Source organism: Colletes latitarsis, chromosome 13, assembly GCF_051014445.1.
Source record: "Colletes latitarsis isolate SP2378_abdomen chromosome 13, iyColLati1, whole genome shotgun sequence".
In the NCBI taxonomy this organism is placed as follows: domain Eukaryota; kingdom Metazoa; phylum Arthropoda; class Insecta; order Hymenoptera; family Colletidae; genus Colletes; species Colletes latitarsis.
Genome location: NC_135146.1, coordinates 15,064,469 through 15,089,528, shown reverse-complemented (window position 1 = coordinate 15,089,528; position 25,060 = coordinate 15,064,469). Strand labels below are relative to the sequence as shown.

The 25,060-nt window shown below is 36.6% G+C and overlaps 4 protein-coding genes across 8 annotated transcripts; 3 read left to right on the top strand and 1 right to left on the bottom strand.

The window, feature by feature from the left end:
* Positions 1–29: 29 nt before the first annotated feature.
* On the bottom strand, positions 30–5,598 carry LOC143349497 (uncharacterized). The gene is made up of 8 exons (XM_076780812.1): positions 4,278–5,598; positions 4,071–4,215; positions 3,846–3,997; positions 3,420–3,732; positions 2,776–3,151; positions 2,469–2,705; positions 2,032–2,259; positions 30–1,944 (listed from the first exon to the last, which is right to left on the bottom strand). The coding sequence occupies exons 1-8, from the start codon at positions 5,062–5,064 to the stop codon at positions 1,354–1,356; spliced, it is 2,829 nt and encodes a 942-aa protein (XP_076636927.1). The 5' UTR covers positions 5,065–5,598; the 3' UTR covers positions 30–1,353.
* A 799-nt stretch (positions 5,599–6,397) lies between these two features.
* On the top strand, positions 6,398–16,466 carry Drn (zinc finger AN1-type doctor no). Of its 3 annotated transcripts, XM_076780556.1 has the most exons (5): positions 6,398–6,863; positions 11,555–11,939; positions 12,499–12,947; positions 13,428–13,599; positions 13,689–16,466. In XM_076780556.1, exons 3-5 carry the CDS (start codon positions 12,663–12,665, stop codon positions 13,835–13,837), a joined length of 606 nt encoding a protein of 201 aa, XP_076636671.1. In that variant the 5' UTR covers positions 6,398–6,863; positions 11,555–11,939; positions 12,499–12,662; the 3' UTR covers positions 13,838–16,466. The 3 variants fall into 3 exon arrangements, with proteins under 3 accessions (XP_076636671.1, XP_076636669.1, XP_076636672.1); XM_076780554.1 differs by lacking the exon at positions 11,555–11,939; XM_076780557.1 differs by lacking the exons at positions 6,398–6,863; positions 11,555–11,939 and adding an exon at positions 11,970–12,320.
* Positions 16,467–18,699: 2,233 nt separating this feature from the next.
* Smd3 (small ribonucleoprotein particle protein SmD3) lies at positions 18,700–19,578 on the top strand. Of its 2 annotated transcripts, XR_013080902.1 has the most exons (3): positions 18,700–19,191; positions 19,264–19,434; positions 19,519–19,578. XR_013080902.1 is itself a non-coding variant. In XM_076780562.1 (2 exons), the coding sequence occupies exons 1-2, from the start codon at positions 18,876–18,878 to the stop codon at positions 19,374–19,376; spliced, it is 429 nt and encodes a 142-aa protein (XP_076636677.1). In that variant the 5' UTR covers positions 18,700–18,875; the 3' UTR covers positions 19,377–19,496. The 2 variants fall into 2 exon arrangements, 1 of the variants encoding a protein (XP_076636677.1); XM_076780562.1 differs by lacking the exon at positions 19,519–19,578 and having other exon boundaries at positions 19,264–19,496.
* Positions 19,579–20,469: 891 nt separating this feature from the next.
* On the top strand, positions 20,470–24,916 carry Br140 (bromodomain-containing protein 140). Of its 2 annotated transcripts, XM_076780536.1 has the most exons (9): positions 20,470–20,842; positions 21,276–21,558; positions 21,627–22,470; positions 22,709–23,008; positions 23,428–23,602; positions 23,680–24,092; positions 24,145–24,513; positions 24,573–24,798; positions 24,888–24,916. In XM_076780536.1, exons 1-8 carry the CDS (start codon positions 20,720–20,722, stop codon positions 24,751–24,753), a joined length of 2,688 nt encoding a protein of 895 aa, XP_076636651.1. In that variant the 5' UTR covers positions 20,470–20,719; the 3' UTR covers positions 24,754–24,798; positions 24,888–24,916. The 2 variants fall into 2 exon arrangements, with proteins under 2 accessions (XP_076636651.1, XP_076636650.1); XM_076780535.1 differs by having other exon boundaries at positions 24,573–24,916.
* Positions 24,917–25,060: the final 144 nt, after the last annotated feature.

The window sequence follows — 25,060 nt, the reverse complement described above, 5'->3', positions numbered from 1 at the left end:
AATTGTTAGACATTATCTATTTGTAATCGTCACTTTCAATATTTTAAATATTGTTTTTGAAATTTTTAAGGCCTCTGTTTCCACTCGTAGTCGATTAAAATCAAACTTTATTAAAGTCATAGTAAAATCAATTCTCATACTTTGGAAATTTGTTCCAACACGATACATTTACAATCTTTAAGAAATCGTTCATTTGCATTCGTAGTAAATTGAAATATAACTTCCTTAAACTATATAGAACTTTGTTCGTTAGAACAAATAATAATGCAGCAACAGATTCATATAGAATCCAGTCAAATATCAAATATGCTAAAAAGGGACGGTGGTTTCGAGGATTATTTATTAACTTATAGTACTAGGAACGGTAGAAATTTATAAAGATCGAATACCAATTCCCTTAAATACTAATTTAACAATATTCTACTCGTTTAGTCAGTGTAAATTATCAGAAACATGACGATTTATATGATTCCATCTTAAATTACTCAAACGCCTGTTTCGTTTTTCATAAAAATTAGAATCATATTAAAGTCGAACAGCAAATCATAATATTTCAAAATAACTGGTGCTAGAGAACGATTAAAAATTTATAAAAATACCAGAAATACGAATATTCCACGATATGCCAATTTAACAAAATGATTCTACGCGCTTAGAGTTAAGTTAATAACTGTGAATTATCATCCTAATTGCTACGATTTTCTTTCCAAACGGTGCACCTCGTCCTTACTGTCGCGAAGTTAATACTTTACCGCAATCGCTGACCACTTATATTCCAAGAATAACAGTACACACACACGTGCGCGCGCGCGCATACACACAAAGAGAGAAAGAGAGGAAATGGAGGAGAAAAGTGTTCCATTCACAATAAACTGACTTTATTATTATCCATACTGCAATAACGCAACAATTCAGACTTCATCTTACCATCGTTCATCTACTCTTTGCTTCAACGTTTACCAATTAACAAATATATCGATTAAAAAACAGTCAAAACGAAAAGCTACACAATAATTTAATCCAATATTCGTAAAAACATACGTATCGTATTCGTTGTTCACCTTCCACTATTCGTTATTCAATTTCCAACGTAAATTTTTATTAAAATCCATTGTCTTTGAAATAGTTACTCACGATGCGTTTAACAAAACGAAACCTTCCCGAAACTAATTTTATCGACTTTCTCGATCATTTCAAACATTTCTTCGATCAATATTGATCTAAAACAATACCATAACTGGAAATAAGAGTAAAATTTTCCAGAAATTCTAAAAAAAATACCCTAAAACCTAGTTTAACTTCACCAAACTCGCTGCGATAGTAAAAAAAAAAGATACAACAAAACAGATTTATCTATGTTTTGCAAACGTACGAATTATAAGTACAAATCGAATAATTGTCTTCGTTTATTCCGTCACGTTCTTCATGGTTCGAACTTTCTGACTTCATGGCCTTTAGACGATACTTGTTTCTTGGCATTCCAGAACTTATGCAAAGTTCCAGGAGCGTCCACTCTTCTATCGAACCCAGAGATCCCTCTTCGCTCAAAGAACTCACAGAACTGTGGCGAGAAGGAGCTACGTTTGACTTGGAATTGCGACAAGGTTCGTCTTCGTCTGTTCCATTGGAAATTGGGGATCTGCAATTGTTTTCATTCAGGTTTTGACAACTTTCGAGGTCCTGTTCCGTCTGTGAAACCTTCCTACAAGATGACGATGGTGGATTTTGTCTGACGAGCGTTGATCGTCTAATTTCTGGGATTTTTGGCGATTGAAAGATAGATCCAGGTCCGTTTTGAAAGGATTTCGGAGTCGATTGAGTTTGGATGATGGAATTCCTGATCGGGAAGGGCTTGTTTATGTAAAAGGTGGATTTCGACTTTGAGTGTTGATCCGATTGTTTCTTCGAAGACACCAGGGAACAATTTGACGAAACATTTAATGCCTAGAAATAAAGGCATTAAATGATGAACAGGTTTGAATTTTTATTTAGGATCTCGTCACTTAAAAATAATCTGTTTTACAATCTTACCTTTGGCATACCAGATTTAATACACTGAGCCAACATAATGTCCTCCTCCTCCTCCGAAAGACTAAAGTTATCATCAAACGCAACTGGTTTCTTCATTTTTTGCTTACTCTGCTCTGCATATGACTGATTGTACGACGCAGAACAAGATGGCTTTCGAACTGTTTGTTTCGATTTCTCTAAAGTCTGCGACAAACTGTGTCCCGTCAACGTCGAAATATTCAATCGTACCTGAAATCGACATACCAAAAAGTATATCACACCGATACCTTACAATATTTCATACAGATATTAAATCGCAACCTCTTGCGATCTCTACATCTGCTCGACTTTCAACTCAAATTAAATTCATATCGCAACATACACCTTTTCCTTGATAATTATGCTTTTTCAACTATTGTGGAACGCAAAATTATTTAAAGTGATAATGTGAAATGCACCTTTGGCATAGCAGATCGAATACATTCGTTCAAAACAGCTTCATCGTCAGAATGATTAGGACTATCGTCGAACATATCATTGTCCAAAGTTGGATGCTCTAGACTTTTTCCAAGGTTCTTGTTCCCATTTTCAACAGGAGAGGACGAAGGTGTGCCACATATATTAAATCTCTGTGTAGCTGCTTCTCCCTTTTGCGTAAAGGGAATGCAACTCGGTGGCGGTGTAATTTGTCGAACCTAACAGAAAAAAGTATCGTAATCCCACACAGAATCGTTTAAACTTCTTATCGTTAATATCGATAATTACTTTTGGAATTCCCGATTGAATACACGCGTCCAGAATCTTCTCATCTTCCCCAGAGAGATTAGAACTTTCGTCAGAGAGATCGTTTCTCTGAGATTCGACTTCGCTGGAGGGTTTATCTTCTTTGATCCTTTCCATGCCTTCTTGAACACTTGGCATGGAGAGTGCAGAAAGGTTCGATTGCGACCCAACTGGGGAAATGTCTGCTGGTGTGTCCTCCGTGCAGTAAACGTGCATTGTGTCTGGCGCTGTGACTTCTATAGTGTTTTTGTTTGGTTTTGAAGAGTTTAAAACTGCTGGCCTCTGACAGCGTGACAGCATGGAAGACTCAGGTTGAACGGGTTTTTGAATACCAGAAGTTTTAAAGGACTGTCTGTACCTGGAATCAATAATAAAGCTCCCGAGTTTTAGTAATTTAGTAAACGTTCACTTGTATGCTCTTAGTAATAGTTGGTTAATAATTGAAAGACAAATAACAAATGAAATTCACTAATTTCATAAAAAAATATCCACAATTATTCAAAAGTTTACATACTTTTCTCAACATTTTAATCAAAATGAACGTAACGTTAAACTTGCAGAAACTCCATTTAAAGGAGGAAAGGACATAGAACATAGCATTAAAATCAAATTTCTACATACATTACCTATTATTTTGTATGCCCATACTGATACATGCAGCCAACATGTCTTCGTCATCCTCGTCGCCATCGCTGACCTGTTCCTGATCTTTCTCAGTATCTGCATGTGTCGCTTTCTCCGCGCATGAATCTCCTTTAATACTTTTATCACTCGATCCATTCTGTGCCTTGGAACCATTAGTAACCTTCATCTCGTCATCTATCGTCAGAGAACTGAGACTAGTTGCGGTAGAGAACTCGATTGGTGTGGATTCTTCCTTGAAAGTGGCAATGTCATCCTCAAAGACACTGGTCCGTGGCACATGGCACTTTGAGTATGCTGAAAACAATCCCCATTGAGAAAATAGACACTTTGATACTACTCTGATCACAATTGTCCGAATAAAAGATTTTTCATGATCTCTTTCACTGACGATCAACAGTATTGCATACATAAATGTCGAACGGACGGTCTTACTGCTTCTTCTGGTATTTTGCTTATGAAATCCGTGCACTGACTCTTGTGTGTCCGTGGACTGGGTGGCACGGTCTGTGTAGGAGAATCGGGCAGCTCGCTGGGGGACACGACACCGCTGGTCCTGCGACTGTTGGAATGGAATTTAAACTTTGAATATTTCTCTGTATCGTGTCTTGGCATGGGTTGATAAATAGTATTGCCTGAAGTCGCTGACGACGGAGCTTCTGTCGTCGTGTATAGAGTGTTGCTCAAAGCCACTCAATGAACCTAGCGAACTGCAGCGTGAGAACATCAATGGAGTTTGCTCTGCATAGTAGTCCTGTCTACTAAATGTCACCATTTTCCCTAAAATTTACTTTTAGAAACATCATTTAAATTGGCTATCTGTACCACAGATGTCCACTTACCTTCCTTATCAACTCTGTTGTTGCTTTTCCCTTCTGTGGGACTGTCTGGTTCATTGACTATGGATCCATTCGTTCCACGATCCATTTTATCCGTAGTTTCCACCGAAGATGCCTTGGAAACATTTCCATTACTGTTTCTTTGTGTCGTGGTTCCGCCGAGAGAGCTCAGAGAATTTGCACGAGAGAATCCGTCAGACGATGAAGATTGATAATAGTCGAGCAATTTTTCGGGCGACAGACAATCTGGTTTCCGCATTCGTGCAGCTTTTGTGGTTTCTATTTCTTTGTCGACAAGAAGCGATCGACGTTCAACGCAATTCACTCCGAGATTTTGCTCGTAGGTCAAATCATCCTTACGGGCGAGGTCGGTTGGTTTCTTGTGCAGTTTTTTTTGCGAATCTGCGGGCTCCTTTGTATCTTCAAGGCGCAGATCGGACATGGAGGTCGCAGTGGAAAAGTTAAAAGGCGTTTCGTATGGCGTTCCTTCGGTGCAATAAGTTTTCACTGTGTCTTCCTGGACACTTTCCGAAAAGTATTCTGGATTTTGTTTCTCCTCGTCATCGGTATCGTCCTCTGCGTATCGTAAACTATAATCCGTGGGCTGATCGAGATCGGTTTCCGCATAATCACCGAATAAATCGACTTTCGAGTTATCAACGAATTCTTTCTTACAGGATCCATCGATCGGATTTTGTCTCGCCGATTTTCGCTCGGAATACTTTTTGCTGTAATCCACAGGCTGCTCCGTTGCCTCTTCTTCGAACCTCCGACCGGTATTTCTCTCCATATCGATTCGAATTTTATCGATCACTATATTTCTTCGAGTCTCTTACAAGTTAAAATTCGATAGGAAAACTTGGCGTTAAAACTGACGTGAAAACATAAAGGTGAATCGGAAAACTTTTAGTTGGATTTTAGTTAATTATTTCAAAGTATTCTAACATTTACTCGAGACAATATCAATTAAGTCGATGGTATGAAGTTGACTGCAGGATTTTATCGCGTTTACCAATTGATGAGGAAAGCAAAGGATTTCCAACGTTTTGGGGATTTTTAGTGTCTTTGAATCGACAGATGCAAATACAATTCTCAAGTCAGAAGTATTTGTTACTGTAATCGAGTTATCCATAAAGTTCTATCGAAATTGCAAATTTCTTCGATATTTTCTTCGTGTGGAACAATCTCGGTCGACTTTTTTTACTCATAGAAATGACAAAATTAAAAACTAGGAACAGTGATGTCAGACGGGACCTCGTTGGTGCATCGACAACGACACCGACAACTCCTCGTTCCACTTTTGCACACTGTTCCAGGATTTGCCTTTTATTCTCGCTGTTGAAACAACTGAAATCCGAACGATCGCGTAAAGGACATATAAGGATGGTGCTCTCTCACTCTGTCGACAAAGACAAACTGAGACATGCTTTCTTTCTCGATTCTCCGAAGCTACCCGAAGTAATTTCGGACCGCCTCGTGGAAGTCGAGAGTGCCGCCCAAGTTTGTCGTAGAATAGTTGGTTGTTTTCAACGCTAGATGGTGCTTGTGTATCGACCTCGGGCCCTCTGGTGCTAAAACGTCCAAGTTTGTCGTGGAATAGTTCGTATCGTCCACGCTAGATGGATTTCTCGAGAAGCTTGGGCGTTTTAACACCAGAGGGTTTGAGGTCGAAAAATAAGCGCCATCTATCGTTGAAAATAACCAACTATTCCGGCCGGAGAATCGAGAAAGAGAGCATGTGTCAGTTTGCCTTTGTCGACTTTCCGAAACTCGACGAGCTCACGTACGCGTAATCTGCATAGTGTGCGAAAATGGAATGAGGGGTTCCCGGTGCACCGAGGACTTGGTCTAGGATCACTAGGACTGGGAAGGCGAATGGTATGTCAATGCGCCGTCGAACAATTATTTTCAAGATTTCAAAGCTCTATTTTCTTATCACGCAACGATGGCATCGTCCATCATCTTAGAATCGTACTTGTTCGTACGTAAACTTGGTTCAAAGCCTTTGAATAAACAAACAGATGTAATTTAAAATCAGTAATTAAAAATTTATTCGGTATTTTCTTTGTATAGAGATTTTTGTGAGCGAGAAAAATGGTCGAATCAAAATCTGCGTCATCGAACAATTTCTTTCGAGGTTTAAAAATATATTTTCGTGTTGTGCGTGACTGGCGCCTTCTATCGTTCCACGGTCGTACCAGCCAGAATCGAACAGCTCTGCCGTCGAAGCTTGTCGACCCTAGGTCGCTCCGCTCGGTTAGTGGGGGGAGGGTAAGAGATCTAACTTTACACCAGTCATCGGCAGTATTTGTTCCCGTGGCCCGCAGCTTTGGTCGACAATCTCCCGATTGAAAGTTTGTTGCGACGTTGGTGTCGCCTAGATAATCGGGGATATCTGTGGTTCAAAGTGAGAGTGCGGGGATTCGGTGCGAAAGCAAAACCAAAAATTGTAAATTCTCGGATTTCTTGAATCGAAGAGTCCCGAATGCCCCGCTGAGGAATTATGTCGGATACTGGCGCAGGATTACGATCGGTCACACGTCAAGTCAGCTGACATATTGCGCCCTGCTACACCGCAACAGCTCTTGGGTAAGTGTCGCAATACGTCTCGGGCTCGTTCGACTATTTTTATCGAATTACCCATGAATAATCGACATCCACCTACCGAATCGAAATTCCGACTGTTTGTTCGAAAACGTTTGTCTCTTTGTCTCGAGTCGACTAGCGATGGAAAAAAAAAGATGTCCGTCACAGGGGTAATATATACGTATCACGGCGCGGGGACAAAGAGAGAACCGAACGACGCAATTTCTGATTAAGCGTGTACTCTCAAGGATGGAAGCCATGTCCGTCTCGTTTCTTCGTGATCTTGGACTGCATGCGTGTGTTCGCACGACGGCAGCGCCGATACGATTTGAGCGCAAAACCACACTTGTGCATTTATCCCCACCCCCCCACTCCCCACCCTTTCAAAGGTTTTCATACCCCCGTTGAGGGCACATCCGCACTGGGATTCTAATACTCCCTCTCTTTGGGGTTTTTGGAATTCTTCTGGTTTATTTGGGTTAATTAGCAATCCGTTCGAAAATTCTCCCGTTTTTAGCTGCCCTTTGATAGATTTAATCAAAATATATTTTTCTATACACATACTACCTTTAAAGGCACATCGTAACTCGAGTGCACATGACAAATGACACATAGAGACAATGTGATGGGTTTAAATATGTGTGTGATCGCTAAATGGAAACTATGACGATTAATTGGTAAACTATTAGTAGATTTACTGTAGTAAAAATAGGAAAATTTCGATACTCGACGAATTATACTTTTAGATAGTGTAAACATAATATTTGGTATTGAAGAGATGGTGGTATCGGGTCTATTTTCGATCGGTGGAATTTATTTCATTTTTAACATGTGACTGTTATAATAGTAAGCATGTTTATATGTATAATTACCGTATAATACGATGAAATGAAAGTTTTCGAAAGTTTTTAAAAGGGTTTCTTTTTCTAGTAAGATCAGGTTAGATTTTTTGTTGTTATGTTGTAACTTTTTTACTAAAACACCACTTAGATTAGTACATTGAAATTATTAGAAATGAGAAAATTTGTGTGTTATATTATTTATATAGTCTAAAAGTACAATTAAACGAAAATGTAAATTTAGAGTAACATTTTGGTTGCGCATGTATAAAAGAAAAAAAAAGAAAGAAAGACAACGGTCAACTTGTCGGAGATTCGAATGGGCTTGGGCTTGGGCTTGGGCTTTTGGGCTTGGGATTTTTTCCAAAAAACTATCGATATGTATACATATACTGGTACACTGAATGCACACGCGTCTATGGCAGCGTAACATTGCCGTTTGGCTACAATTCAATATACATTATCGGTTTTTGTTGCGACGATCGGCATCTTTTATGTTTGCGAACCTAACGATTAGGTGTCGCGGGGGCGGTTGCTTCACTCGACAACGAGAAAAAAACTTAATCAGGCCTAGCCCATTTCCTAAAAGCTGAAACTGCTATACTAACTAGCCTGTTAAAATGATGCCCGTGAAATGTATTGGTAGAAAATACAGAGAGGTAGAATGCAAAACATTTTCTGATACGTGCTGTACGGTTTTTACTGCGACTCACTGTACAATGTTACAACAGTTTTCTTCAAGCGATGATACACGCACACACAGTGGTACACAGAAACGACAGCGAAATCGGACGATATAAAAGTTATTCTCTGTTAGTAATTGTGCATGCAGCCATTTCCCATCGCTCGTAGCGGAAGAAAGCGAGGTGTGGCTCATTCTAATCTACACGAACACAACCAACAACCTACTAATCGTTTCTATCGCGACCACTCTGGTCCCGCATAGTCCACGCCATACACAGATACAACCTCTTAATTTTCCATAGAGGAAGTCGTATAGACAAAATTCGATTTTTTATTAACAGGTGGGAAAAGAAATTTTTTCACAGGATCATCGTATGTTTATCGAGTCACGATTCAAGCTAGCATTGGTTTCTTCATTGTTCGGGATTTGTCAGAGCCGCGGCAAAAAAAGGTTGACCGCGTACGAAACCAAGCAATAAACATGTTTCTCTGTTCCAAAACAAAAGCGTTTCGATAAGTAAGCGGAAAGTGCGAACGCGCGTCATTGTTATCCACCCTGAATGAGTCAAACATAGACAATCGTGTTAGAATCGTCGAGGACGATCTTTACTTTGTTTCAAACTTCAATTCCGTACTTTTCTTTGCACCGGTTCTAGTCACTTTCCGTTGGAGAATCCACTTGGAACGAACGAAAGGAGGCGTGGATGAAACCATTTGAAATATTTAGATCGTTAAATAAATAGGAAACAATCGACCTCTCCCTTCTTCTACGTAAATAAAATTCATTTATTTATCCAATATTTCGATTTTACACGCTATAATAGAAACAAATATCGTGTCTCTATTAACTTGCCTTTCTTTTCTTTCAAATTCGACTCCCCTTATGAACCACGTGGCCAGAAAAACCTGACAAATATAGAAAATATCGTTTTCTACAGTATTTAACGAAATTTCGAAAGGAAGTATATCGATAACGTGTTTCAAAAACATTTGAAACTGTAGTTGGATCATTTTTTTATCTTCTTGCTTACGGAAATGAAGATTTTTTCGGTCATTCGTCACGCGTGTATCTAATTTAATCGCGAGAACGTTAAACAGGCGATAAACCTTGACTTGCGAAAACGTTTCGAGTCTTCGTTTCAACCAAATAAATTTCCTGGAATTTACAAACAAAAAAAATCATTCAAAATCGATCCTTTGGTAGTCGAACTCTGTTTTCTATAAAAAAACTTGCGCAATTAAGAATAGATTTTATTTATAATACGACGTCGTACAATTCTTACATCACGTGGCTGCCATTGTTAATTTTGATACGCGCCTAGCTATCGGTTAGATGTTTATTGCACGATCGCAATTCGACGAGTTAATATTAGAGCTCAAGAACCTTCGAAATTGTTCATCGATAACTAATCAGATTTTCTAATCTTAAAGATATTTCGAAAACTAAATAAAATTAATTAATGGAAATAATTCATTTTTCAATTACAAATCAAAAATAATTCGGAAGAACATCAAATGTAAAATAGAATAATAACATTTACATTATTAAGAGTTTTTACTGGAAAATTTAGTTGACAAATTTTTAATGTGTCGGTTATTACTTCGTATACCGACACCGTCTGTCGGTAAACGTACAGATTCGAAAGAAATCTACTTATCATCTGTAAGTAAAATGTATAAAAACTGAAAATTTACCGTTTCATCGTGTTTGGAAAAGATTATCACAATTAACACGTTGCCAAAACAGTCGAACCGAAATTTTGATTTTCGATGTCGATAAATTCAGTAATTTATAAATTAATAGCGTTTAAATAAAGCAACAGGTTTGATTGTCATCAAAGATTCATTTACGAGATAGGTATCTTAATACAGCATCGAATAAATAATAATTCTTGAATAAAATATTTGTACAGTTTGATTTTTTTTATTTTATTCGTGAAAAATGTCATTTTGTTCGGTAATTGTAGATGTGTTTGAGCGCAGAAAATAAAAACATCCATAAACATATTGGTTCGTTGTCGACATTTGTTGGTATATCTATCTATTTTTTCAACATTTTCCCTATGACGTGACTCTTTTAAAAATCATGAAAATTTTAATGACAAGATTTATCATATCACTTGAAATTTCCTCAAATTATAGAATAAGTAATAAGGAAGAACTTAATTCGTAATACTCCTGATATCTATGACATTATTTAAAAGATTCCAAGTATTGAGGTTTGTTTATCGTGTGCATTCTAAAGAGATATAGGTTAGAATCACCACTGACTGTAAACGTGTTAACGCTACTTTTTCCTCTCTACTACGGACATAGTCGAAAGTTTTTTAAATCTTATCATAACAAATAGAAATATTCAATAAAGTACTTGTTATTTTCTTTTCTTCTTAATATCAATGGCATTATTAACAAATTTATAACTGTTAATACTCGTTTTGTGGTTAAGTTAGATATTTGGTACTTTCCTATTACAATTCAAACCTGTCTGCCTGTCGTATCGAAATATTTAACGATTATAATTGCTACCAATTATATGTATTTCACAGTCATACAAGGCGAGTCACGAGAAACAGGACCCCTAAATATTTCCAATATTTATTGTTGTAGTAAAAAAGATCTGAAAACAAAGTTTTATTGCTTGAAGTGATGCACACAATGATAGAAAAAAGAAACAAAAAAAAATTTCTTTCAAGGTCATTTTTTGGAGAACACGCACGTGTGCACAAAATTTCAAGGTCATCGATAATTTCTCTAAATGAAGTACAACTACATGTTGTGTAGTTTCGTACTATAGTTATTAGTACTTTACTAAGTAACTATTACAATTCCCACATTTTAATTTCCTATATATTATATTAATAAATATTCGGCAATTCACTAGAAGATACTGAATTCTGTGTCATCTGTTATCCCCAAAATAATAATCTTTCACGGTAAAAAAAAAAAAAAAAAGAAAAAAACCCGGAAAAAACAAAAACAAAAAAAAAACATTTAAAAAACCGAAGTTGACAGTCCCTGTTTCTATTCCCCTATTCCCACTTACGATCATTTGCTAAAATTTAAACCTAATTCGTATCTCCTACTCTGTTGCACGTCCGCCCAAAACCTCCATGATCGCCATCATGAAAACATTCGGCCATCGTCGTTATCGTTGTTTCTCCGTCCTTGTAGGTTCCTCGGATTGAAGTAATATCGAGCGCTCGAGCGCAACATCCGACGCACAAAGAGCAACAAAGACAGGGAACTCACACGTATACAAACACAAATACAAAGATAGAGAAAGGGAGAGCTATTTGGTAACGTTTCGTTTTAGCCTTTTCGTGACAAAATCATCAACACAGAAAAAGCTCGTACGTAAAGCTCGCAGCTTAGTGGTTTCTCGAGCCGTTAGTGCTCGAATCGAACGAGATACGAGAGGAATCGAGGTTCGACCAGTGGCTATCGATGGCACGTCGCCTAACGTCGCGATAAGGATACGAGAAACCCCACTTAAATGCCTCGAACGTATTCTTACTCCATGTTGTGCGTTGGTTGCGACACGACTGCGTGTTGGAAAGTGAGTAATATCACGTTTCCCGATCCCGCCTTCTTCATTGCGATTCTACTGCGTCGAACGTGGGAAATCGACTCTGCCCCGTCGACTTTTCGCTATCGATATCCAATCTACCCATCTATCTTCCAATTTCCACTGTTTCCCACTCCCTTTCATTCCAATCACCAATTTTCCAAAGCCCCATACCTTGATGGTCTCTAATTCTATGTGTACCACTGTGTGTGCGCGAGTGGGAACCACCGGGTGTATGTCTGCTCATATTCCTTCACACCTGTGTAATGATCACCATGCTCGTGCACCCCTTTAAACTGTCGCTGTGCTGTTTGGATGCGTTTATCATGCTTAAACGTCTACCCACTGGTCGTGCACCGTAGAGGAACAAATGTGAGCATCTAGAACTAAGTCTAACGCACATTCCAAGAGCCTTCGACAGCATTACTCCATGTTCAAATCTAATTTATTGGGTGTAAACGAGTTTGCGACCTTTAGAATTTCTAAAACGCAAAGAAAATTGTATTTGGTTTGTTTTGGAGTTTCTATTAAAAAGTGTTACTTTTGTCAGGTGAATATATGGTGACACACGGTCATCACGGAGCAATCAGAGAGCGAGCCGTGGCCAGAGACACTTACTTATCTGCCGTTCAGCTGACTGCGACTACTCGATACTCGTCGAGTAATTGCAATTAGGATAAAAGAAGAGAAATATTGCCAGGATAAACTGTCAAAATGGAAAGGGAATCGAATCCTATGCAAGCTTTGTGCCGCAGCGGCTGCGGATTCTATGGCTCGCCAGCCACGGATGGCCTCTGTTCGCTTTGTTACAAGGAGAACTTGAAGAAGAAGCAACAACCACCCGTCTCCGCCGCCACTGTCACAACGTCACAGACCGTCTCTGGTAACGCTGGCACGTTGCAGGGCGGTTTTGGTAGTCCGGCTGCTACAGGAACCACGGCCCAACCTACCATTCCTACCATACCTCAACCAATGACGGATCTGCCCAACCCCAAAGAAGTAAGACCTTTTTGAGTACATTCAAGCATACATATTAAGAATAAGTTGGAAGCTTCTTCAAAGTTATGATCTATTTTTTTCATACTTATATTGTCTTAAAATAATATATAATCTTAGCTTTGAATAACTTAATACTTTACTTCCTAAGAATAGTTTAATGTCGATCGTATATTGTTTAATGTCAATGAAAATAAAGGGATATTATCATAGTGTTACATAAACAAGAATAATTAAAATTCTTTGAATGTAGTTAAAACGATGTCAAGTACGTTTTTATGTTATTTTAAGTAACAGAAGATTGTAAGAAAGTAAAACTAAAGAGATATTGTAGTTTTACGTCAACTGCATCTGTGTAAACACTCAATTTCATAAAGCAAAGAACAGTCACGATCAACAGATTACAAACCTTTGAATTTAAAAATTGTAAACACCATTCTACCATGTGATTGTAACTGATGACAATAATTATGTTCCCGTTAGATTAACAGAGAAGACCAGGAGAGCGAAGTAGGCGTAAGCAGCGGAGCAGTAGCAGAGGGATCAGTGAGTAGTGGGGATGCAGATGACTGCTTCGATGGAAAAGAGACTGATAAAGAATCTAAGAAGAAGAAAAATCGTTGCGCAGTGTGTCGCAAAAAAGTTGGTTTAACCGGTAAGTAAAATCTACAATCTAAAAAGTCTAAATTATTATAAAATTCTTATACTGATTGTGTAATGCTGGGTATTTCTGTGTGTTCACAGGGTTCGAGTGCCGTTGTGGAGGACTGTTCTGCTCTGTGCATCGATACAGTGACAAGCACGATTGCAAGTTCGATTACAAAGAAATGGGGGCCCAAGAGATTCGGCGTAATAATCCGGTGGTTGTTGGTGAAAAAGTGCAAAAAATTTGAACTATTTAGTGCGTAGTCGTTGGGAAAATGGTTATATAACTATATAAACAAAACAGAATATTAAAAAAAAAAAAACGGCGGAAAACGAGAATAAATTATCTGGCAGCTGATAATATATCGAGGGGGGCGAGGCGAGAGAGAGAGGGAGTGCGTGAGGGGGAGAGAATGAATAAATAAAATAATTGGAGACGATATTTCCTTGGGACAAACGGTAACAGAAAAATAAAATACAAAATAGAGAGAAATTCAGAGTGTGTGTATAAAAGGAGAGTGGGGGGTTTAAAAAACTGATTTTGGATGCCAGTGCCATTTGTCAGAGTTTTTTAAACCGAGAGAAAAAACATACTGAAACAATGATTTTTGGTTTCTAATTGCTGCCAGCTAACTACTATTACCTATTATTAATATCTACGATTATTACGGTTTAATTATTATTATTCTATGTTATGTTTATTAATTTACTTAAAAAGCAAAATTCCAATTCGAAGCTTTTGTTTTTGTTTTTGTTTTTTTCCCCCGAAACTAAAACCGAAGGATTCTTGGTCGCATGAGGGGTGGGGGCGCGCGAGAGAGAGAGCGAGAGCGAGAGCGAGAGAGAGAGAGAGAGAGAGAGATTTCTGTTTCGTTCGTGTTATCCAAAAGATTAAATGGAATAAAAAGGAAAAAAAAAAAATAATGGGAATGTTGCTTAGGTAGTGGCTGACGTTGATGGGTGATCACAATCCTAGGTTTAAATGATTAGTCTAATAATGATTAAGTAATATTAGTCCTATTGATTCATAAAATAATGCAAATGAAGTATAAAGTAGTACTGTGTGTTTATGTCCAATTTCACGTGAATATAACCAGCATTATTCCTCATTAAAAGTATGTTTCAAATTATTATTGGAAATCCATTATTTACGGCCGATTTTTCGCGGAAATAATTCGTCCGCAAGAAAGTAAAAACCCTTTTTCATTCTCTGATTCCCTTTAGGGTTTCAGTTGGACGAGGATTACTTTTGTCCGAAAATATAATCGATTCTTGAGTGTTCTCAATTGATTTCTTAAATATGCGACTGCACCGTAGGAAAATGAAAAAAAAAAAAAGAAAACGAAATTTTCATAGTTTTAACAATCTTTTTTGAAATAAACATAAAATGGACTTTAAATTTATCTTTTATTTGATGAGAAATGATTTATATATCTCTGGGAACGAATTGGAAATGTTAATTTTTTCATTTAAATGCATCGATGCAATTACTTTAGTTTTTAAAATGGAATTCCGTAATTTCAATTGCATCATTTTACGAAGTTTTACAATCCTCTACGAAAACATATTAAGGTACTTTATCCTTCATATCCTAATAGTTTAAGAGTTACATCACTTTAAAGTTTTCTGAACTAGTTTGGTGTACTTAAGCTTCAAAACGTTATAACTCTGTCAGGTTTAGGGCACAAGTACCTTAATACACTTTTACGGAGATTAAAAAATTATGGAAAATGGTCCGATAGAAATTATAAAATTCTATTTGGAAAAAGTTCGAGTTGTATTTTTTAGATACATTGACGCATTTAAATAAATAAAATTGCATTCTGTTTGTGCATTGTTCGATGTAGATTCATTTTGCCTCGATGATATATTTGTGTAGGTATGATCGTTTTGAAGATATAGCTTTTCGTTAATAGCAATAGGAATTGTTAAAAAAAAAAAAAAAAGTTTCTACCGAAACAATGTATATTTATCTAATTTAAAAAGAAATCGAAAACTTGTTTCATTTCTGTTAATGGTACCTTTAAACTTTGTGATTTCTTAATGATTTAAGAGCAAGTACTAATATTAGGATGATGTGGAACTATGGACATTTCGTTTAATATACGATCTTGATCAACTATAATTCTTCAAATATTTATTTTTTAACACTAGCCATACCGAGACTTAATTTTAAAGTAAAAGTTATTTTGCCCAATTTTGCAAATAATAGCCAACTTAACACATTGGCAACTGCAAACGAGAATATTTTTTGTCTTGTAACTTGGATATTATTAGTTCTGTTAGAGTTATGTAAAAATAAAAAAAAGTATGTATCTAATTTACTTAAAAATTATTACTTATTTATTGCGGAACAGTGAATACAGAATTATTTTATTCGAAATTAAAAATCATTCGACCTGTAGCTACAAGAAAGTAAAAAAAGTTTAAAAGAAAAAAACTTTCGAAAAATGATTCTAAACTCAGTGAAAGAAGGAAAACAATAAAATGGGTAAGGTTAGTGTTAAAAGTTCATCTGTTGAAAGAATTTGTCTCCCCAGCGTATCCGGAGTCCTAATCTCTAAAAGAACCCTCTTCTAAAGAATTTTAGTTACTAAATAACTCTAGTATACTTAAAAACAATAAAAAAGAAAAAAAAAGGAAAAATAGAAATGAAATTTCGGTTATTATTTGTGAGTCTTGTTTGAAACGTGTGAATCGATAGTCGTGAAAGGGTCGAAAAACGAAATAAATAAATAATTAAATAATTAAACCACTGTCTTCGAAATAATTGCGTTTCCTTAATTAACGAATTATTCGATTCTGCGTGATCAAACGAATTACTGTAATATCGATTACGTTTGTAGAATAAACTAAATCGTTTTTATTTCAGTACCACACATTATAGTTAGTCCTTTTTTAGTGAAATTATTGTATCTGGATCACCGAGCATAAACGTCGGAAGAATGCGTGTGCGGGGCCCGAGACTCGTCAGAATTTCTTTTTTAAACTTTTTCTATAATCGAAAAAGGGAGAAATTATGCGAATAAACAATCGTATTCTTTCGATAGAATCAATCCAAGTTCTTGTAAATTCCAAATTTAAAATCACAAAAATGCTCAGAAATATTATTTGTTAACAATTTATTAGATTTATATTGGAACTTTAAACAAATTTTTATAATAATTAACACTATTCTAATTTTAAAGGTGTCTAATGAGATTTTTGATAAAATAATTAAGGGAAATGTTAAAGGGGGATAAATTAATTTTAGAAATTATTATGGGAAGGATCAAATAAGGAAAAACGATTATACTTTGAAAAATAATTTGGATTTTTGAATATTTTTGGTAAGAATAGTGTTGGAAAGAAAAATCTGGCATTTTATACGATTATAGAATAATTTAAATAATTAAACCCAAAAAATAATTTTGGTCTTTGCTACACCTTTGTCAAAAATAGTGTTGAAAAAAAACTCTAATTGGAAATAATTAAGAATGAATATATCAACACATTGAAATCGTGAAATATGATTATTAATTCTCCAATTTCTCGTCCCTCGACGAAAAGCAATAAAAAAAAAATTCTGATGGCCACAGAAAAGAGTATCGGTTCATTTTGTTATCGATGCTAGTAATTTTTGTTCTGACTGCACCTTTCATGAAGATAAATGAAAAAAGTGTCGGGGCAGAATTAAATTTAATCGAAGGTACGCACACACCGAAGAATTTATCAATAATATCGACGAGAACAGTTGCCTTCAGGCCTTCATCCTATTTTAGACATAGCATATTTTTCTAAGATGTAACGCGATTATCCGGAAATAATTATCTTGCCTAGCGAGCGAGCGAGAGAGAGAGAGAGAGAGAGAGAGAGAGAAGAATGAAAGAAAGAAATTATTAACACTAGATCTACCAAGAGGTTCAAAATTACTTGTTCTACCATTTTTTATAACAATTTCTCATTTTCAATGCTTTCAATTTTTGTAACTTCAATCGAAGTATTGTACATAATTAATTTTACAAAGTACTTTTCTTTAACTCTTGTTTTTTGTGTAAAATTTATATATAATTTAAAGATTAGATCATTTTAACCTCATTAATATATTTTAAATTTTATTTACGCATTTGTATAGAAAACAAACTTGTTATGTTTACTTTAATTATTGGATAGCTACGATTCTTCTTTTCATAAAAACATACGAGTCGCTTATTTGTTCAATTGATTTACTTAACAAAACGATAAGTAAAGAAGTTAATAAAATAATATATATTCTTTAAAAAAGTTCTATGATAATTGCTTTCACCTGTAAACGAAACGTAACATTCGTATTTGTCGACGATGTAACTTTTGTTTGCAATGTTAGTAGAGTACAAGTTTGATACAGAAAACAGAATTTTATGTGTCATAATGTTTATTTTTTTCAAAAGAATCGGTCTTGGGTAGTTCTAACGTTAAAAGAAATGAACGATGAAAGAATGAAAGAATCAATGGAGTGAATGGCACAAAAGGGAAAAATTGAGTTGAAAGATAAATTTAAAGCGAAAACGTAGGTGACCGAGAAGTAAAGAGCGACGTTCGCTGCTCGGCTGACTATATAAGGACGTAACGATGCTTGTAATTATTACGATTGATATTAGTAAGTTTTAAGCGATTAAAAACGTAACGTCGACTTTAATATATTACCATCATTACGATTTACCATCCTCTGGCACGCTTTTAGATTCGCATATATTATACAATTGTTTAACCTAATCCCTGTTTATCGCCCCCCCCCCCCCCCCCCCCACCCACGGAGGCTAATTTGATGGTTCTCTTGAGGGGTAATTTTCATGTAAATATAGCAAAATTTAACCATTTTTATTAATTTTTTTAAAAGTAATTATTACATTTATCGCTATGACTTATTTTCGCAGTTTATTTAATCATCATAATTTTTACATTCTAATCATTTTCTCTCTCCGTTCGAATAGTCTATTTGCCTATTATAATGTTGATAACATTTTAATAGTAGCAACCAAGAATAATAATACTTTATATAAATAAAATTCTTATTTCAATGCTCGAAAGTTTCTCTATTCGGATTGTTCGTTTTTTGTTTCTAATTACGCATGCGCAAAAGTCCCCTACCACTTGTGATCCAAGCGCGACTTGAACTTTGTAGCCGCGTACCTCAGTGAGGTTAAGTTGTCCGTTTAAAAAATTCCGATAGACAAAACAGTTTCAAACGCACAGATTTCGTATATAAAATCCATCGATCAGAATTTCGGATCGTAATATTCACATTGTTCAATCAAGACGGCCGCGATGTCGATCGGGGTACCGATAAAGGTACTCCACGAAGCGGAGGGTCACACCGTAACCTGTGAAACGAACACCGGTGAAGTCTACCGCGGAAAATTAATCGAGGCTGAAGACAATATGAATTGTCAAATGCAAAATATTACGGTCACCTATAGAGACGGTCGTGAGGCTCAGTTGGAAAACGTTTATATCAGAGGGTCGAAAGTTAGGTTTCTCATATTGCCAGATATGTTAAAAAATGCTCCAATGTTCAAGAGACCTGGTGGGAAAGGCTCGGGGACTGCTGGCAGGGGAAAATCCGCCATTTTGCGTGCTCAAGGTTCGTCTAGAAAACTTTTAGAAATTTCTGATCATTAGCAATTCTTTGAAATGTTAATTAAATTTTGTTTAGCTCGTGGAAGGGGCAGAGGGCAGAATCAGAGGGGTAGAGGTACCGGTTCTGCTCCATGGCTTAATCAACAAAACCAGCCTGGAGGATCCCAAGCTGGAAGAGGACGAGGGTAAATTGTAAAATTGCAAAAAGGAAAACTGTTGACTTAAGCCTGTGCCTCTTTCTACATTCGTAAGACTAAATTCTATGAGTATCAATAAATACATGCAAACACTTTTTCCATATTTTTCTCTGCATTTGTCTTATTTTTTCTAGAACCAATTGGACAATTGTTTCTTGTTTATATTTAGCGACTCTACTCTGTGAACAAACTTTACAAATATTATTTTTACTATTCAATTCCTTTGTTAAACATCATTAAACAATGATGGTTATTTATAATATGAATTTTACCAAGAACAACATACTTTCCTGAATCTTGAAAAACCATAAAATCGTGGGAAAACGCAAAAGTTTATCTTTTTCGAATTTAATAGCCATCTGCTATTAAAAAAGTATAACAGTAGACTATTCTGTGTATTACGAAAATTCGAAAATTATTGTAATCGTATATGACAATTGCTAATTTCTTTCAAAAGATCTCGAGTTATGTTAGCCATCATTAGCAGAATTTAATTTAAACTTGAACATGCATACATTTAGTTGTTACTGTAATTCAAGAAGGTGTATTTTAAAATGAGGGGTACATCATTTTGCAGATTTAAATAAAAAAATTATGAAAACAGGGTTTTTTTTCTTGTTAGTACTGCACAGATGGGAGCGGATCAATTTGAAAATTAATTTAAAAGTGTCAACATTTTTTAAAATTACTAATTAAAGCAGACAAATAGGATTATATTCTCAACTTTTTCTAGTGCGTATTTCTATTTAATAAACTTACTCCATAGCTGATTTTTTTTAAATTCAAAAGTACGCGCCACTTTACGATTATACCACCATCTACGGCAGAACGCCCAAGTTTGTTGAGAAATAGTTCGTTTCCTCCAATGCTAGATGGTGCTCCAAATATAATAGAAAAGGAAAGGTTCACATTTACCTTCTCTCTCGATTCCCTCGAGATGGTCCGAAGTGTATCTGCGTTCACTTCGGGCAGCTTCGGAAAATCAAGAGAGAGGGTGAGTGTCAGTTTGTCTTTCTCGACTCTCCGAAACTTTACGAACTTGTTTACGCGTGAGCTGGCATAGTATGCGAAAGTGGAACGAAGAGTCGCGGGGTAATTAATTCTAGACATTGTATCAATTTAAACTTTATTGAACGTTTTTGTACTAAATTCAGATGCGGAAAAGAAAATGAACAAATTATTAAGCTTTTCGATCTTAATATTCGTGGAAAATGTAAATTCATCACTATACTTGGACAACGTGAGGTAAACCGTATCTAAGTAGGATTTGAAGCGAAGCTTAGTGGACATAACCTTAAAGTTTGTCGATTACAATACACGACTAGTTTAAAGAAAATGAATACACCGCAATCAAATAAAAAGAAGGGCAGAAACAGAGTCGGTGGAATGAATAACGAGTGTTCCAGTCCCACGAACGTAGAAACACAAAGCTTGCAAGAATCTACGAAATTCGTTTTGGTATGAAATAATATTTTCAATCGAATTATTACTGTAAATACTATTTTGTGACGAAAAGATAACACACTGAGTAATGTTTTCGATTATAAATAATTTAATATTTATGTTTAAAGATTCTGTAAAATTAGTAGCAATTGCGTATTAATTTTTATAATTTCCAAATAATTGTCAATTGCTGGTCAAGATTCTATTATATAAGAAGTAGTATTAAATAAAAAGTATTAGAATGCATTTTTACAAGTATTTTGTTAAGAAATCCCTAATATATCCGATGCTATCTTTCGATGTATCAATTTTTCAATATCATAAAATAAAATTCATTTCCACGATAAGTATTGAAATAAACATTAAAAAACAAATGGAGAGGAAAACACATTGTTGGATTGATCTTTACATTGCAACAACAATTAATCCGACTATGGTTTGCTTTAAGGTAAATCCGATTGGAGAAGATGCGCATAAGACATTTAAAATAGGTATTGCAGACTCTGTGCCAATCATTTCGTTAGAAGGAAACGGTTTTGACGAGAAAAGCATGATACAAAAAGGCCACAATCTATCAATGGACAAAGAAAAGGATGAAAAGAATGTGCTGAACAGTTTACCTGTTGCGATGGTAAAAGAAATAGAAGGATACGAACAGCAGCTAGGAGAAGCTGAACCTCTACCAAATTCTTACATCAGGTTCATGGAACGCAGTGGCGAAGAGCTGGATGGTAAGCAATATTTCTGTTAATAAGATAACGCGACAAAGCACTTGAGAATCAAGACAATCTTTCTTTAGGGGAGGTGGAATATGATCTGGATGAAGAGGACACTGCATGGTTGTCTATAGTGAATGAAAGACGATTAGCCTCTGGGCTGACACCACCTCTGGAACCTGACACTTTTGAACTATTAATGGACAGATTGGAGAAGGAATCGTACTTCCAGCAGCAAACCAATGGTGGCGGAGGAGTGGCAGCCGACGAAGACGCAGTGTGTTGTATTTGCATGGATGGAGAGTGTCAAAACAGCAACGCAATTTTATTTTGCGATATGTGCAATCTTGCGGTCCATCAAGATTGCTACGGTGTACCGTATATTCCAGAGGGCCAATGGCTGTGCAGACGATGCTTACAAAGTCCTTCAAGAGCTGTAGATTGCGTTTTGTGCCCTAACAGAGGTGGAGCTTTCAAGCAAACAGATCGTCCAGCTTCGTGGGCCCATGTAGTCTGTGCCTTGTGGATACCAGAAGTCAGGTTCGCGAACACCGTGTTCCTGGAGCCTATCGACAGCATAGAAAGCATTCCTGCTGCTCGCTGGAGACTCACTTGCTGCGTGTGCAAGCGCAGAGGATTTGGTGCTTGCATCCAGTGTCACAAAAGCAACTGTTACGCTGCATTTCATGTGACCTGTGCGCAACAGGCTGGTTTATGTATGCGTATGAGGACAGTGCAACCAGCCAACGGAGAACCGATGTTGGTACAAAAGACTGCTTACTGCGAGGCGCACACTCCCCCTGATTATCAACCTTCCACCAATCCTGCAGATGCCAGAAGAAGAGCTATCGCCAACAAGAAGAGCTCTTCCGCTCCTGTTATCTCCATTCCTACCATTCCGCCTGAAAGAATCAAGGAAATTGCTAGGTATTGATTTACAAATTCAATTTTTATATGGACTTTGCTTCTTTGAGTCCTTAAGAGTTTTAAGATTGTTGATGTTTCTCGCACCTAAACTTTTGAAACAACAAAAAATATATCTCAATTACACTCGTTGTAGTTTAATAGAACTTTTTTAAAGATCTTTATTGAATCATTTAAACTCGAACCACTGATTTTTCTGTGTTTTTACTATAAAAGTTCTAAAACGTAATGATATCATTAGCTTAGCAGAAGGATTGCCTAAGAAAAGTCAACTGATACAGCGCCTTATAGCATACTGGACTCTGAAACGCCAGTACAGAAATGGTGTTCCGCTTTTGCGAAGGCTTCAGAGTTCGCATCCACAGTCCAGGCCACCACCACTTGGAGATCATTCCACACCACCAGCAGACGGTGAACTGCGTGGCGAACTGTATCGTCAACTGAAATACTGGCAATGTTTGCGTCAGGATCTGGAACGAGCTCGACTTCTGTGCGAACTGGTTCGCAAGCGAGAAAAATTGAAAAAAGAATTATTCAAAGTGTAAGGTTTCAAGCAACAAAAGGCCCTCAATGGAAATTGGTTAATTTCGAACTTGGTGACGTAAGGTTTTCCGCAAAATGAAGGCATAATATTCACGCTGGATGAGGAAGAATTCAAACGTCGATCCAAAATAATTATTTGTAGTTGCTAGGTTTTGGTCAATAGTATTTGAAGAAGCATAAAATTGTTACACGAAAGAAATTTACTTATTACTCGATAGTTGATTTCGATTATTGCGATACTGAACGAAAACAAATTTTTCCCCTCGAATAGATTTTACAAGAGCATCAATACTTTTCGAGGTCTTTTCGGCTTGTAGCGAATGAATTAATTTAAAATTTTCAATGAAACTGATCGTCCAAGTCCGAAAATTGGCCCTGATTGTTACTCTAGAAGTTTAATCAACTATAATCTTGTAGGAAAGAGAAGTGCTTGTGGTTCGAGTTACGTCCCCTAGAAAGTATTCTGCGTACTCTGTTAGAAGCCATTAAAGTGAAGGACGTGAACGATGTATTTGGTCAGCCGGTGAATACGAAGGAAGTTCCAGACTATTTAGAAATCGTGTCCCGTCCCATGGATCTCTCCACAATGCGGGTAATTACGCCTTAATCTGTCACTCTTTTCGTTTCCATAACAATTAGAAATTTTTTCTTTGTCAACTGCTACGTCAGGATAAAGTAGAAAGACAAGAATACGATACGATAGGAGCTTTCGAAGCGGACTTCAACTTAATGGTAAACAATTGTCTGGCATACAATCGCAAGGATACAATGTTCTATCGAGCTGGGATAAAAATGAAAGAGCAAGGCGGAACTCTGATAGAACAGGCTCGCAAAGATTACCCTGACTTGGATCCTGTCAGCGAATCTGAACAAACTGTCTCTAAATCCAGGAAAAGAGATCGTACGAATCGAAGTCGTGGAGAAATCGAAACGCTGCATGGAGAAAAGGAAATGGGAGGCGTGAATAGAAGAACCGTAGTTCTGTTTACTCGTAAAGCCAGGGCAAGAGCCAGCAAGAGCAATCAGGTGTTCGTTGTGGAAGACGACAGGAAGAAACAAAGCGATAGCTTCAAAGTCTACAGGTAAACATTTTGTGCCTCTCGCGAGTATTTTATTAAAGTTGTGCATTTGTAGGAGTGGAACAATGGACAGTGATGTGGGAGAAGGCGAAAGCCAGTCATCGAGCTGTAGCAGCTGTTCAACGAGCAGATCCAGCACTCCTGATTTGGACGAAGAGAAACAAAAACAGGAAATCGATGAGGCAAAGAAGGAAGAAAGCAAACAGGCTGCGACGAATAACGGTTTAGAAGCTCTGCAGCTTGTTTGGGCAAAGTGTCGGGGCTATCCTTGGTATCCAGCTTTGATCATCGATCCTAATACGCCTAGGGGAACGGTGCACAAGGGTGTACCAATTCCTGCGCCACCTGACGACGTATTAGCTCTTGCAGTCAATTATAAAGAACCTGTATTCTTGGTTCTATTCTTCGATACCAAACGAACATGGTAAATCACTTTACGTAGAGTAGTCATTTTCTTGGTATTTAAATATTTAATTATTGCAGGCAGTGGTTACCTGGTGAAAAACTGGAGAAACTGGGAGTCTCGCAAGAATTGGACGAAGCAAAGTTAATAGAATCTCGAAAACCAGCAGACAGAAAAGCTGTGAAAAAGGCATATCAAGAAGCTCTTCATTATCGCAAGCAAACTCATAACACAACACTGAATACTGGAACAACCAGCTAATTCTTAGAGTTCCGATAAGATATTTGTAATTTAGTTTAAGGGTTTGTAAGTATGTACAAAGAATTGTAATGATATCGAGTTTTAACTTGAATCATACTTTTCCAAAATTCTATTTATAACGTTTTTTTAAATAGTGAGCGAATTAAAATTGAGAAAATCAGTATTTATATGATATTCTCTGAGATTCTGTCCTGTGAAATTCTTTTTCAGTTTGTGCAAACTTAGCAAAGAGATTTTGTTTGGAAGTTTGGACCATATACATATAATTCATCGCTTCGTCTCTTTGCTAAATTTCAAATGGAATATT